This window comes from Pipistrellus hanaki (genome assembly GCF_964339955.1).
Source record: "Pipistrellus hanaki genome assembly, chromosome: 9".
Lineage (NCBI taxonomy): Eukaryota > Metazoa > Chordata > Mammalia > Chiroptera > Vespertilionidae > Pipistrellus > Pipistrellus hanaki.
The window spans coordinates 38,956,932-38,972,806 of record NC_140511.1 but is presented as its reverse complement, the minus strand read 5'-3'; the positions used below and the strand labels follow the sequence as shown (position 1 = coordinate 38,972,806).

The window sequence follows — 15,875 nt, the reverse complement described above, 5'->3', positions numbered from 1 at the left end:
CTGGACGTTAATTTTTTATTTCATAAAAAACACACTCGTTTCTCTCTTTAGTGGGAAGCTCCCTGCACCCTCTTGGCAGTTCAGCTCAGGTAACCAACCCCGCCCCACCCCAGCTATGGGAACCACAGAGTCCAGTGGGGAAAGGGCCAGGCTGGGAGCACATCCTGGTTCTTTCACTCATTTGCAATGTGGCTTTGGACAAATGACTTAACGTCCTCGGGCCTCAGTTTCTCATCCATGAGGTAGAAATAAAAATAGGCTAGTACTTAGCACACAGTTGGCACCTGACAAATATTTACTGGATAGTGAGACTGTTGAGAAAATGAAATGAGAAACTGTTGAGAAAATTACCCATGTAATACTCAGAACATGCCTGGCACATGGGAAGCTCTCCACCCATGTGAGCTGTCATTTCTGTCACATGAGGTTAGGTCCTGGGAGAAGAGCTGGGAGAAGATGGAGTAAAGACCCAGACAAGATGGCAAAGCCCCCTTGGTGGCTCTGAGCCTCACGTATGGAGCACAGCTGAAGGCATGGGATGACAGCTCCGAGAGGCAGCATGGTCTACAAAGGGAAGCCCAAGACTTGAAATCAGAGCTGGTTTGCAGGTCCAGCTGGACAAGTCACCTAACTGCAGTGGGCCTCAGCTTCCATAGCTGGGGGTTCAGGACAAGGACATGCTGGGGAGGACCAATGGTTTGAAGGCAAGGTATTTACTAGCATTATGCAGAGGCCTGGGAGAACCTGTCTCCTCAGCGGGGAGGCAGCAGTGGCCCCTGCAGTCACTGTGGTTTCTGTAGTTCTACATTTAAGAGCCTTCAGTAAAACAGAGATTGGGGTCTGCTGACAGGCCAAAGGCACAGATGGACATTTTAAAGCACAGTCTCCCAAACCAGGTGCCAAAATCAGCCCACTTCTATCTACTGCCCTCTGCCTCTGATTAGGCTGCTCTATCTTCCAGAAAGTCATCCTCTATCTTACTTGAGGTATAAGGCTTAGTGCCTTGGGGAAATTCTGTCTCATCTTCCTGGTTAGAATGAATTGGTTTCTCCTTCCGGCCCCACCCACCCCAAATAACCCCTCAAAAAAACAAACAAAACAGGAACAAGATTCACACTCCAGTAACATGCTTTCATCAACTGCCATCAGCAACTCACATGGACCTATGGATAACTCCAAGCAGCGATGCTAGCTTATCGGCTTTGCTGGGGAGACAAGGGGGCACACAGCTTAGTGAATGCTCCCAGCCATTTCAAGCCAGAGAGTGGGGGAGCTCCCTCTACTTAATCCCAGCTTACCTGAAATCCCGGTGCCTGGGGATGGCCTTTGGCCACTGCATCTGAAAGGGTTTAAGCTCTCTAGGTGATCCTGCTGCCCGCAGGGTGAGAGCCGCATTTACTGAGCACCCACAGTGGACCACCCACGGACTGGGCCCCGGGCAGACATTCTCCCACAGAATGCTCAAAACACCTCTAGGCCATGAATGGACATCCCCGCAATGAGGAAACGAGACTCAGAGGGATGCCGACAACTTTGTGAGCCGGGCTCCTGTTACCAGACTGCATTGCTGTCTTTAAAGGGTGTTTAGTTCTGGTTTTGTTGTTTTATTGTCAGGCATAGAAAAAAATACCATTTTTACAGCCCTCTCTCCTCCTCTCACACCTCCTTCTCCTACCTCTCCCTCTTTTTACTTTTTTTTAAATTTTTATTTTATTGATTTCAGAGAGGAAAGGAGAGAGATGGAAACATCGATGATGGGAGGGAATTGTTGATCAGCTGCCTCCTTATGCCGCCCCCCCCCCCCCCCACTCCACTGGGGATCAAGTTTACAACCTTGACATGTGCCCCAACCTGGAATCAGGAATAGAGTTGTGTCCTGTTTCATAAGTCGATGCTCAACCACTGAAGCACACTGTCCAGGTCCTCCTCTCCCTCTTTTCTGTGTGCTAGGGGGCAGCTGGCCTTGTTCCCTCACCTCTGTCCCAGGCCTGCAGCCTCAGCAGCCCTGACTATACCGCCCTCCTCCCCACTAGCCAGGCATTCACAACAGCCACTGGGGAGTACAGGCTCGCTCCGTTTCTGCAATTAAATAATTTAATTCCATGCAATTAAATTATTTTATTTCCCAGTAATTAGTCTAGACTGAAAACAAGGACTTGGGGACAAATATTTTCCAAGGATGATGAAAACCTGTAAAATCGATTCCTCTGCCACACTCCCGGGTGCAGTGAGGAAGGAGCACCTGGGGCCCAGAGCTGGGCTGCTTCCTGACCCACCGCAGCTCTGCTGCCTCTCCGGGGCTGGGAGCCTGCCCACCAGCCAGGGGCCTCTGAGACCTGGGAGAGTGTATTGTTGCTGCAGCCGTTGCTGCTGTTATAAAAATTGAATATACTAGTAAACTAGGGTGCTTTCTTTTTGGAGCCCTTTCCAAACTCAGGGACTGCTTGGCCCTCAAATTCAACACACCTTGTTTGCCGGGGGGAGGGGAAGACAGCCTTCCTTTATCAGCGGTTCTTAGTCATGAGAGCCAGGAGCCTGACTGTGACTGCACTCCCACCGCAGCCTGTCATCTCCCTCACAGAGGAGGCAGCGGAGGCCCAGGGAGTGAAGTCTCTTGCTGACAGCCATACAGCCATAAAGAACGACAGGCCCGAGTCCCATCTGCGTGACACTCTGACTGCATGTCAGCAGCCACCTCTGGTTTCCCCTCGTCTTAGTTTCCGGTCATCATATTCCCTCTCTCACTATCCCACGGGCTCTAGACTTTGGATCTCTGCTCCCTGGAAGAGCTTGAGCCTCCATGTCATCCTCCCCTCCTCTCCCTCCTTCAACAAACGTTGGCTGAACACGTGCTCCATCCATGACAGACCCTGGCACAAGAGGCTGTTGCTGCAACACTGAGCAAGATGGAAATGGTTTCCACCCTTATGGAGCCTTCGATCTAACAGTGGAGACAGATGGGAACCAATCCAGGATGTAGTTTGGTTAACTGGTGAGTACGATGGGTACTCTCAGAGCTGTAACTGGGCTCCCAGCTGAGAGTGAGGCGGACAGAGGAGTTTCACTGAAGAAGTGACATGTGAAGTAAGCTCTTGGGAAAGGAACTGTCTAGGAAAAGGCAGGCGGGGGATGGGGGGAGGCTTGAAGGAGAGAGGGGGCAGTTCCCTAGTTCCTTCCAGGAAGGAAGATCTTTAGCTTCTCTGGGTCTCAAGGCCATTTGTAAAGTCCTCTGTCCCCTACCCTTCACCCCCTCCATCAAACCAACCAAGCCAAGGTGAGTGAATCCACAAAGCTGGGAAAGTGGGCACATGGCTGGGGTCCCTGGAATTCAGCCCCATCCCTCAGAGGAGCTCCGAGCGGTGAGCAGCACAGGCTGTTGCCTGTCCACACTTTCTGGCCCAGGAGCACTGCTCCGGGGAACACCCTCCCCAAAGTCACTGAAAGAAGAAAACAGGGCAGGAGGCACAAAGCTGCTCACAGAGTGCTATTTGTAATAGCAAACAGCTGGAAACAGCAGGAACACAATGGAAATAATGGCACAAATATGGGAGAGCTATTCATCTTGTCAAGAATGAGAATTGTGTCAATTATTGAAACTGTTTGCATGAAGAAACAGTCCATGAGAAAGACAGAGGAATGTGAACATGTGAGTTCATGCCGACCACATGGAGGCTTTTGGCTGTTATCCTTCAGGAGGTCAAGCACAGCACACACAAAAGCCCAGAATGCCTCCACTGTTTGTCCTGATAGCTTGAATTCTGAATTATATCATAAAATTTCCTCAACACCACTTTGCTATCTTAAGAGTTTGAAGGTTATGGTAGGTAACACCTGAGATTGAATCCAGCAAATAAATCACATCTTTACTACACCTCTCAAAAACAGCGCCTAAAACTACCGAGACAGGGATCAGGTAAGTGGGTACCAGAGGCTGAGAATGAGAAGAGAGGACAGACCACAAAGCGGTGATGGATATGTGCTATGTTTTGATTGTGGTGATAGTCATGCAACTCTGTTAGGGCTCATAGAATGGTACACCAACAAAGTATTGATTTTCTGCATGTATAGTAAATTCTAGCTCAATAACTCTGATTTTTAAATACAAGTGGTCAGGGCTGAGTGTGGCTTGGGTCTCAGAGCTCCAGCATTGCCATGGGAAGGAATTTTGAAGAGTAGGGATCCTCTTGTCCTCCAGATCCACTCTCTCCTTCTCGGCGCTGCTCCGTGACCTGGGAAGCCGGCCCATGGGGCCTACATCCACCCATGGGTTCCCTTGGGCTCTGGCTTCTGGTTAGATTCTACCAATGGGAGGAGAAGGAAGGGTGGGGAGAGAGTGAGGTCTGCAAGCTGGAATTTTTCTTTTCCTGCTGAGCTGAAACGTGTTGAATGGCTTACTAATTTCGGCTAGTCTTTTGTTTATTCCTATTTTACAGGAAACGCATCGTAAGGAGATTAAGTCCTTGCCCAGGTGGCAACTGTTAGTAATGGCAGAAGGACACCAGACCCACAGGTCTATAGAGTCTGGGCACATAGTCCTCACTTCTCTTCTTCCAGACACAAGAAGCTCACTCCATGCAGGCGGCTCCCTTATTAGAGTGGTCTTTGCCCCTGGACACAAATTCTGCCTTCCTATCATTTCGCCCTGCAAGCCTGACTCTGCCCGCCTCCCCCCGTAGTATTTCAAAGAGTTTCAGAAAGCCCTGCTGGTCTCCTCAGGTCTTCCTTTTGGGGGTTGGAGGATATCTGTCCGGGGTCTGTTAAGAAGAGAACAATCTATATATATCTTGCTATTAGCAATTCCCACCGAGCAGCATGAGGGAATCAATCTTAGAGAGAAGGCTTTAAAACAGGATCCTGTATCTTTATCACTTTTTCCTCCTCCTAAAAGATCAAGTTCAATCATCTCCATTTCCCATTCTTTGGGCTATAAAGCTAAATCTATGGCTTCTCTCATGATGTGAAGTCCAACAGAAAGGAGAGAAAATGAGCTTATTGCTCACTAATAACAGCCAGGCCCGAAGCGCAACAGGCGTGTGCTTATGAGGCAGACGGCATCTGGGATCCTGATATTGCAAGAACTGAACCAGATGGGGATAATGGGGAGAGCGTGGGGGGGACGGGGGACGGTACAACCACCCTTGCCTCTATTTCCAACCCTTTCTCTAGTCTTCTCGTATCCATTTCACAGGCACCTGAGCCCCAGGACATAAAATGCACATTTCTGCCACCACGCTTTTGCTCATACTGTTCTTCTGTCTGAAAAAGCCTTGGCAGGTTTAACCATCTTGTAAAGTCTCTATTCCACCAAGTCTTACTGAGCACAGCCAGCTTGTGCCAGGCTTTGTGCAAGGAACTGAATATGCAGACGAATAAGACACGAGGAGCTGGGAGAGTACGCAACGCTGCCCCTAAAGAGAAGGGAAGCCTCATACCCCTTCTCACTGGATTGTGGCTGTGCTGAAGTCCAGTCTGCATGGTGAAATGTCAGGGGTCCCGAGAGCCCGCACAGGTCTACGCAAGCCAGCCTGATGGCCAAGTCCACTGCAATCCAATTCCACACCCGCAAGGCAGCAATATTCAAACAAGCAATGCTCTCGAATAACTGTCTTTTGAAAAGCAGCCATTAAGCTGAGCAACATTCTCAGTTATAAATTAAATGATCACCACTTCAAGCAAGGGTTCTGATTTTTACTTTCTCAATCCACTGTCAGCTGCTGGTGGAGGTGAAAAATACGACCGGACAAGAAAAGAGAATCTCTCATTGCTGAGCATGTAGGAACGTGCCACTGTAGTTAGTTACCCAGAGGCTGCTGCGCCCACATTCACCAATGTCCAGGTTCAACGTCCTAGAGTCAGAGCAGCGTAGACCAGGAAGGACCAAGCAGGGTTGTCCACTCTCACCACACCCTGGGTTGAGATAACTAAGCTCCAAGAAAGAGTGACAGTCTCCCCAGGACACCAGCAAGGGACACCTTTTTGTCAAGTGACCTGTGCTTTTTCAATATCATCTCATTTCATCTTTTCATAAGGCACAATCGCCTCCTGAAAGTACTACTGTTCTTCCTACTTTGCAGATGTGGAAACCAAGGCTCAGAAGGGTGACCCAGCTGGAGAGTGCGGGGCTGGGGTTTCCCCCACTTGGGTCAGGCCCTGCATCCTGTCTTTCTTCTGATCAGGACGCTGTGCTGCCTCAGACACATCACGGTGAGTGACACCCTTGCCCTGCAGGGTAGACCTGGACCTATGACAGAAGAAATAGCCTCCTAGGGTAATCTCATGTCTCTATTTAAATGTAAAGCCATTCCTGGGTTTTGTATTATTAACAGGTCTTTTCCACCTCCTATTTCGAAGGCCTACCTGGCAGGACAGGCACTTGAAGATATTAATCCATACACACTTGGCATCTGCTTTTCACACAGACGTTCAGAACACGAGGGGAGCTGTCATTGTTATCGGAGTAGAGGCAACTGTCAGTGAAGTAAAGATCAACCTTCGTCCTTGAAAAGAAATGACATGAGGTGCTTCTTCGGTAATGATGCTTCTTGTGGCTGCTTCCCGGGAACAGCAAGGCATCCCTACAAATGTCTTCTGACGGGTGCCCCTGGTTGTTCTGTCAGCTGCCCTTGTGACTACCACAGGCTGGGAAGCCCACAGGTGCTGCAGGGAGACGAGGCTGATCCGAGTCCTTGCTCAAGACTTACTAATACTCTATGGCCAGTGGTCGGCATGTGGCTTGCGAGCTGCAGTTTGCCGCTCTGTTGACTAATGAGTTTGCTGACCACTGCTCTACGGGATGCTAGCAGCACTAACACTGCTTTGAATAAAAATGATATCTAACGTTCAATGAATGCTAACACCTCGCCAGGAAGTACACTAGGTACTTGATGCAAATCATCTTACTGGAATGTCTCAACAACCCTGGGAAGTAGCCACTCATTATCCTCATTTTACAGAAGTGTTAACTGAGGCCGAGAGAGGTTAGATAAACTTGCCTAAAGCCACAAAGCTTGTAACAGAAGCACCTAATTTCAGAACCCAGGCTCTCAACCCTGAGGCTACTCTGTTTCCTCTCCTGTAAAACGGGCCTAAAACGTTCCAGCCACACTCGTTATAAGAACCACAAGAAAAGTAGAAACTGAGGTTCAGAGAAGATAAGTAACTTGCTCAAATTTACACAGTCACCAAGTGACAGGGCCAGGGCCCAAAGTGGGGTCTACTGACTGTACACCGCCTCTTCAAGCCCAGAATCTATAGCGCAGTGGCTGAAAGTGCAGCCTTTGAAATCCTCTATTGTTTATTGGGATCTTGACCTGGCAAGCTGTTCACTTCTCTGAGCTTTAGTTACCTCCTCTCGAAAATACAGAAAAGAATGCCTAGCTCACGGAGCTCCTGCGAGTGTTCAGAGAGAAGATACTTGGAATGGGTTTGAAAGATACATGGAATTCAAAACACGAAATTAAGATGGAAAAGTTATCGCATTTTCAAGACTGTGAGCTCAAAAGAGAAAGTATTTTAAAAGTGTCCACTCAAAGCCTTGGTGCCGAGGGGTGGCTGGGTCACAGTCCTGCCATTTACCAGGTGACAGTGGGGCAGTTACTCAAGCTCACAGGGCCTCCATGACCTCATCCATTCGTGGGGGGTAATAACTCATTGTGTTGTTGGGAAATTTCAATGAGGAAACACAAGCCAAGTGCTTAGAGCAGAGAAGGGCATGTGAGTAGCACACAATCAACGCTAACTGATCTTATGAATAATAAAAAGTGACCCCTGTTATTTTTACTACTCTAGACCACACTGCCTTTTGTTTTTTAAAAAATTAAATTATGACGAAAAAAAAAAAGCATTATTGTGGTGACTGTGTAAGCTTCATGATTGACTTGTAACTAATCCTCCCTGGATAGCATCCTCTCTCCATCTTGTTCTGAACACAGATTTCCTGTTTTCTTCAGAAAAGAAAAGGTAGTGTATTGAAATGGAGACTGAAAAGTACATGAACATTCCTTGAGAGAGTGGGTGAATAAAACAAGGCACTCAAAAACAAAGAAGCAAAAACAAACAAACAAAAAAACAAGGCACTCCTCCTCAATGGCTGCATCTCTGAAAGGGCATCCTTTGGAGGCAGAAAGACACATCTTCTCTCTGAAGAGGTCCCCCGGCTGGAGGAGTCCTCCCTAGATTCTCATCCCAGGCCAGACAGCCCAAGGGGGAAGGGAAGGATGGCGCGCGTCGGCCCAGAGGCCAGGCCCAGGTTCTGCAGTCATTGCAGTCATTGTGGCCCTAACTGTGGACTCCAATCCCTCCATCTTCCTATGAAAATAACTGCAAATGCCTCTGTAAATAAAAGGTCACTGTTTTCTTGTTTCCCAAGAAACTTTCCAACTAAGAAGCTGAATGTCAAATGGATCTGTGGGGTTTCCATCCTGATATGACAGTGGGGAGCAGACACCAGAGAAAGAACAATTCTTTCCCACCCTCTGTTCCCTCCTCCCCGAGTGCTGGTGAGGTGACGCAATTCTTATCTAGAACTTGATAGGATGTAGAAAATAATTACAAATGAAAAGGTTATTCATAATTTTTAAATGAGTTAATTAGTAAACCTAGTCAGACTAACTCATTATGGTAATTAATAATTGATTATACTTGAAATTAAACACAATTTTTCATCAAAAATCTAATTAAATATCTGTGCTTTAGCCTGTTGATTAGATTGGTCGGCCTGCTGGAAAAAGAGTCTTTGTTAAGGATATTTATGCTCGGCTGAGACAATTAATTTGATTTTTAATAATTGATCGTTCCTTACAAGTTAGTCATCACAGCCTCTGATTATGGCCCAGCAACAAGCCTCTCATGGCTCCCTCCCGCAGCTGGAGGAGATCAAGCACTGAGATGGCCGCCCCCAGCCCTGGAGGAAAGCGAGGGATGGCCTCGCACCTGCAGTGCATCCATCTGCATTAACTTACCCAGCCTCAGACGGCTTCTGAGGGAAGGGGTCCTGCCTATTTCCTAGATGATGAAGTCTGGGCTCAGAAAGAGAAGCCGCCCAGGACAAGCTGGCCAGGTAGCCGAGCTGGGAGCGGAATCAGACTGCTGGGCTGCCTGTGAGCTGAGGCTCCACGTGACAAGGGGAATGCCCCAGACTTGCCTCTCTGACCTGGTTCTTGGATATGGAATCTAGGGTCCAGCCTGAACATTTCAACACAGAGAGATTATCTCTCAGAAAGATGTGTTCATCATGTCAGGGAGACATGACCAATGGCCTGACCATTCCCAAGTTGAGACACAGATTCTAGTCCATCAGCCACAGAAGTCCCCTCCTTCCGTCCATGTTGCCACGGTCTTGAAGCTCTCAGCTTCTCCTTACTCATTTATTGCAATAGGATCTCTTCCTTCCTTGACCATTATCTGACTGTCCTGTCTCTGCTTAAATCCCACCAATGGCCCCAGGCTGCCTGCCCATTAGGTCCTTCACCTGGCCTCCAACGTGAGCTTCATAATCTACCAAACTCTCTTGTAGTAACTCCAACACCCCTCAAGTGCTCCAAACACAGGAAACGCCTTTGCCACCACCTTGTTCTCTTTTGAGTCTGAAACTCCCCTCAGGTTAGAATACCCTCCCTGCCTGTCTGTCTATGGTTAACTCTGACTTAAAGATTCAGCTAAAACATTACCTTTCCCAGGGAACGTCCCTGAGTCCTCCTGATGGGGGCTGGGTGTTCTCACAGCCCTGAGCTGCCTCAATCACTGCCAACACAGCTGTCTCCTTTGCTGAACTACAAACACCTCAACGTCAGCCCTAACACTTAGACTATGCCTGGCTCCAAGCAGGTATCCCTTAGGGTTTATTGAACAAAAATAAAAATCTTAGAATCACAGATTCAAACACTATCAAAGTTGGAAGGAAAAGTAACGATAACCCAGGAAAAACCCCCAATCAGGGCTTGAATCTTATTCTTACTATGTGGTCATCAAGGTCTAGTTGTACCCTTCCCATGACAGGGTAGTTCCTATCTTTTTAGGTAGCTGATAACTGACAATATAAATGGGGTGACTGGCTGTATTAAATGGGAAAGGAAGAAGCCCATGGGGTGGAAGCAGAAGAGAGCTTATTTAATCATATGAAGATTTATTCTTTCTCCCTGAACGAGGCTGTTCAGTATAAACCTCAAGACTTCAGTGTTAAACAGGTCTATACATAGCAAACCACTTGACTCTTGACGAACAGTGACACTGCTTGTTCAAAAGCTACCCGTTGAGCAAATGGAAAATGTCAGTCAAAAAAGCAAGAACTGTGGTTTGCTGGGACACGGCATTGGTGGTGCTAGGAAGACACTGTCATGCTGGGGGATGGTGCTTGGAACCCCACAACCCTCACCTGTCACCCATGGAAGTCTATCTATGATGCATGCCTTTCCCAGAGTCTGGTGGTTGCTTTCACCCTCAGCAGAGAGGGCAAACACCTGGTATGTCATCAATATTCCCCCCTCCTGTGACCATGACAGATACATTATTAATCAATCACAGAGGTTCTTTCCCATGGAGTCTGAATATAGCCTCGGGATCCTTCTCAACGCAGCTTTCTAGGCAGCAATAATTAATCCACCTTATAACAGAGATGAAACATGGATGCCAGCCTAGCCTTGGAGCCATGAAATTCCCCAAGTCAATCTCCACAAGGGGAAAGGAGCCCTGGCATACAAAGGAGGCTTTTTATAGCTTGAGATTAAGGAGACTGCCCTGTTTATAGGACTATCATCTTCCTGATTATCTGTTATGGAATTCAAGAATCTTGAGAGGGAAGTGACTTTACAGCTCAGATCACCCAAACCCCTGTCCATGCTCGAGTCCCTTCACCATGCTTGGAACAAGTTGGGGCCCGTGCTCTGTGGATCATTCCTAGTGACAGCTCTGTGTTCATCCAAAACACTTTCACAGGGTCCTTCCACAATGGGCAGCACTCTGTCTTCCTCTGGCCACTTAGTTCATTTCCACTTATCCCCTTTGCTGACGAAATCATCTCAGAATTCCTTAGCGTGGCCTCAAGGCCTTCTCAAGCTGGCCTGCCTTACCTTAAATCTTGGAATTATAGATGTGAAGGTTGGAAAGGATGGAGGGTGAAGCCAACCCTGCCGGATGCCCTTACCAACAGGCTGATTTATGTAGAGGCAGCAGTCTCTACACAGTACCCGGGGGTCTCTTCCGATTAACATCCTATCTGGGAGCAGACCAAAGAGAAGGGTCTGGAGCAGGAAACCAGACTGTGTGGGGAATAGCAAAGGAGCAGGCAGTGGGAGGCATGCTGTGGGAGCAAGGCGGTGGCCAAGAGTGTTTTACATCACAGAGATGCCACAGGTCCAGCAGGAAGGCCAGTCAGTGCTGCCCGGGGTCTCTGTGCATCCTGAAGCTACTCTAACTGTTCCCTGTTAATCCTGTGTCTGGGAGGTCTCTTCTCTGGGTTCCCACCCATGGTGCAATTCTGAATCTTGGTGCCCACAGTACCTCGGACCACATTGCCAGACCCACACACTGAGACACACTTTCATGGCTTGAAGTCAGCACAGTCCAAACTGTGGCAGTTTCCCTGCAATGCAGGGCACCCCACCTTCTTCCTGCTTCTTGTTGTCTTGTTATAGCTGCATGGCACCCACAGGAGAAGCCTGCCTGCATTTGACCTCTCCAACTTGTTGCACTTGTAGTGACTCCAATTTATGACGTTCACATCACAGATCACCACCTCAAACACCAGTTGCAGGGAGTGCCTGTGCCTAATGCTGGGCATCCAAGACATGAAAGAGAAAATGCCAATCTCACTTCCTGGCATATGTTTAGAGAGGAGGAGAAGAGGGCCCTGGGGTGCGGACCTTAATAGTTTTGGGGTACAGGCCAGTCCAGAGCACCAGGGCTGCCTGGCTCTCCCTGTGGCGGGTGCTTTCAGTGCCCACAGGTGTCCTGGCCACTGCCCTCTGGGCCAATGGGAGTGAAGGGAAGCTGGGGCGAGGGCTGTGCTTACCCACAAAGTACGCCAGCAGGATGACTAGTGCGGCTGAGATGACGATGGCGCTCAGGGCTGCGCACTTCCAGTTACAGTACTTGGAGGGTTTCTTGAGGTTGAAGGCTGGCCGGGCGAAGGTGCTGCGGGGCAGCGGCCGGGGTGGAGGTGAGTACACTGTGCTGGAAGTCAGAGGATACCCTGGTGATGTGGTGCAGAAGAGTGGAGAGGTGCCTCCCGGCTTGAAGAGGAAGTGCCTGTGGATGGAGAGAAGCCAGAGGGCATCAGGGTCGGCCGGCTCGCCAGGGACCCAGGTCAACCTGGAGGACAGAGACAGGAGTAGAAGAAGCATGCACAGGAGCCTAGAGAGAGAGAGAGTCACCACAGAGAAGATAGAACAGGAAAAAGGAGAATCACGTACCAGATCACAAAACAGGGCTCACGAGGACACGTTTCCATGGATCATGATAGGACAGCCCTGCCCAAGGGGAAAGCCACCCTCACCAAGGCAGAAGGTGCTACCTACTCGACAGAAGGTTGGGTGCTGAGATCCTTTTCCTGGGAAGGGATGGGGCTGGAGGAATGTACTTGGGGAATGAATGTTTCTTGGGGAATGAACTATCTGTACTCCAAAATTACTGCAGTAACTTGGAAAGTATATAAAATCCTGTTCTGTCCCCTGGAGATAATGAAACCCCAAATTTTCCTTCACCTTCCAATACCTACTTTGCCAGTGCATCTTGGTGAAGGAATGGAATACCATTCTTTTGAAAGGGGGCGATGGAAGTTTGAGAACCAAGAAACCACCAATAAGTTCTGCCGTGATCAAGAGTGCTCTAGTGGCTGTTACATAGCCAGTGGCAGCAAATGCCTTTGATACGCTCTGCTCAGAAGCCACACCACTGCCTTCCAAGCCCCTGGTACAAGCTCAGTGGAAGGATAGACGGGCAACTGCAACCTGTGGCCTAGCTACAGTCTCAAGGGCAGCATGGCGTGGCCCAAGCACATGGTTGTGGCCAGACGAGGAAACAGGAAATCCTCCAGAACTTGGCTTTAACCATGGCCATGGGAGGACTGGTACACAGCCTAGAAAATAGGGTGCTTGGTTGCACTGCATGCTCCCAAATATTTGGGGCAAGGGTAAATCTTAGGGGTAATCTCACACTCTGCTATGGTGCAAAATGCCTCAGGGCCAGAATACATAATACAGCACAGGGCCTGTGCTGCATACAATTTGCTGCATGAGATGGCTTTCAAAATAGCAGAGGCAGCCAATGAGATGCCAGGAGCTGCATATTAACAAGACTGCTGTTAATATGCTGGGGGACAGGGTATTCAAGGATAAACTCTTGCAATTTGAATGTGGACTTGGGAATGGTCATGCAACATGGCATCATCACCTCCCCCGGGAGATCCCAGGGAAAGGTCTCAGGGTCTGCATGCAAGGGCGGGAGCTGCAGGGAGAGGACACACGGAGAGGAAGAGCATGGGGATGTCACCTACCCGTCACCGTAAGCCCCATCATGGCGGGAGGCGCTGAGAATGTCCATCTCAATGAGGTTGTCCTGCAATGTCCCTAGGAATGGCTGCTTGCCTAGGTTTCTACGTACACATGGAGACATGAATGAAGCAATGAGTCATGCATCGATGAAGGGGGAGAGTAGAGAAACACACAAAGTGGCTGGCTGGTGCAGCTGCACCGGAGACCAGCGGGGCAGTTTCCAGGCGATGGGTCTGTGTGCAAGCCACATGTGCAGGGGTCTGCCTGGTGCAGAGCATCCAGAGGCGGCATTCTCCATACAAACCAGAAGGGCTGGCCGTTGTGTGCATCAAGTCACAGCTCTCCTTGATGAAGCCTGATTACGTCTCAGGCACCGAGCTAGGCATGTTACAGCCATTTATCTCAATTCTTCAAAACAGGCTATGCAAGGAAGGCAGTGTTATTCCCATTCTACAGATGAGGAGACTGGGAGGTGGGGAGGTAACAGGACTGGCCAAGCTGACCAGCCTTACCAGCTAGCAAGGTTCAAGGCAAGAATTTGGGCTCAGGTTTTTCTGGTTCCCAAGCCCTGCTTTCCCCTCTACCTGAGACTGCCTACATCTGTGTAAACAATAGCTACAGACACTCATGTTGCCAATCCAGAGAAAAAAAGAAAGACAAGCATTGGGGACTGCTTTCTTCTAAAGCAGTGGCTTTCAAACTTGGGTGAACACCAGAAGCCCCTGGAGAGCTGTGCTATACTGAGGGCCACCCCACAGGGTTGGCGTCAGCAGGTGGGTGCAGGGCCTGAGCTCCCGCATTGCTTGCAAGCCTCAGAGCTGATGCTGACCTATTTGGAGTGTCATGTCCTTTCGCAGTGCAGACACCTGGGTGATGACTGAATAGTGAAGATGGCACCCTAGTGAAGACAGAGGAAGGCCCTTGGGTACCCCTAAGTGCACGGAGGGCCGCACAGCATTTGTTACTTTACCTATTTCAAACCCGGGAGGAAGGCAGACACACTAGCCGCTTTGGTCTCAGTCACGCCTGCTAAGTGGCATCATTCACACCTGCCCTGGAACCTGTTTCTAACATTTTCAGGACGGCTGCCACCTCACCTGAAAACCCCAGTGACTCGTTCCGAACAAGCCGGTGCTGGCATCAGCCTGTTGTGTGCACGCCAGGGAGGGACTGATTACAGAAAGCTGACTTTGGGTCCAGCCCTGCCAGGTGCCTTGTTTCTGACTTTGACTAGGTGTTGAGAACCAGAAATCCCCAAATCAAGTCCCTTTTCTGCCACTTTCTTGCTGTGTGACTTTCTGTAATAACTATATACATATTTTTAATTCTCACCTGAGGATATTTTTTATTGATTTTAGAGAGAGAGGAAAGAAGAGTGAGAAGGTGAGAGAAACATTAATGTTCGAGAGAAACATTGACCAGTTGTGTCTCATACCTATCCCAAGTAGGGATTGAGACAACAACCTAGGTATGTGCCCTGACTGGGAATTGAACCCAGTGTGTGTGTGTGTGTGTGTGTGTGTGTGTGTGTGTGTGTGTGTGTATGTGTGATGATGCTCAACCAAGTGAGTCACCTGGCCGGGCACTATAAAAACTTAAATTTAATTATTATTACTCTTCAAATTATGTACCTCCTTCATCTGTAAGATGGGGATAATAATAATGTTAAACTTACAAAGTTGCTATAGGACCAACTGTGTAACTCTGACAGAATATTTAAGGGCTAAACAAATACTGTAGTAATGCTAACGCTAAATATAAGCTGCTCTCTGCCCTACCTTCACCAGGTGCTAGTCACTGTTCTGGAGCTCTGCAACTATTATCTAACATGAATCAGATTCCTCACAACCCCACAGTCAGTGCCACCATCTTTGTTTTGTAGGCTAGCAAAGCTAGGTCCCATCACAGAGTAAGCGAGCAGCAGGGCCAGAGCGGAACCTCGCTGTGCCAGGCCCCAGAGCTCGGGCCTCTCCACTCTTAACCCTCTGTCACTGCCCAGCCTGTGACTCTGCCCCAGCAGGCCTCACAGACCTCAGTGAGGAGGGCTATAGGTACTCTCAAAGCACCACTGCACCAGCATTCCCTGGGATAGCAAGAGCACAAGGCAATACAGCTTTGCAGCTGAGCACACTGGTACTGCCATGATGGTAGTGGGGACCTCCACTTCCAGGAAGCCCTCAGTCTGTCTGACAAGCTGTTCTGTGGTGTTCAGGAACCCAGGGCTGACTGGGAGAAACTGAGGGGCGTGAAAGTCCCTCAGAGCAGCCTCTTTTCTGCCCTGGCCTCAGGGCACATTGAGAGACACACAGACCCTGGGGTCAGACAGGTGTCAGCTCCATCATTCACTGGCCCTCCAGTGGGAGAGCTTGTGTCAAATCTCAAGGAACA

The 15,875-nt window shown here is 49.1% G+C and overlaps 1 protein-coding gene across 7 annotated transcripts in view; it reads right to left on the bottom strand.

The window, feature by feature from the left end:
* Window positions 1-15,875, bottom strand: part of TENM4 (teneurin transmembrane protein 4) — a 695,703-nt gene that overhangs the window by 191,245 nt on the left and 488,583 nt on the right. For all 7 annotated transcript variants that reach the window (XM_084894429.1, XM_084894427.1, XM_084894432.1 and 4 more), the window contains 2 exons: window positions 13,490-13,588; window positions 12,008-12,243 (listed from right to left, as the gene is read on the bottom strand). In XM_084894429.1, coding sequence (XP_084750555.1) covers window positions 12,008-12,243; window positions 13,490-13,588 — 335 coding nt within the window. The remainder of the gene's footprint in view (window positions 1-12,007; window positions 12,244-13,489; window positions 13,589-15,875) is intronic.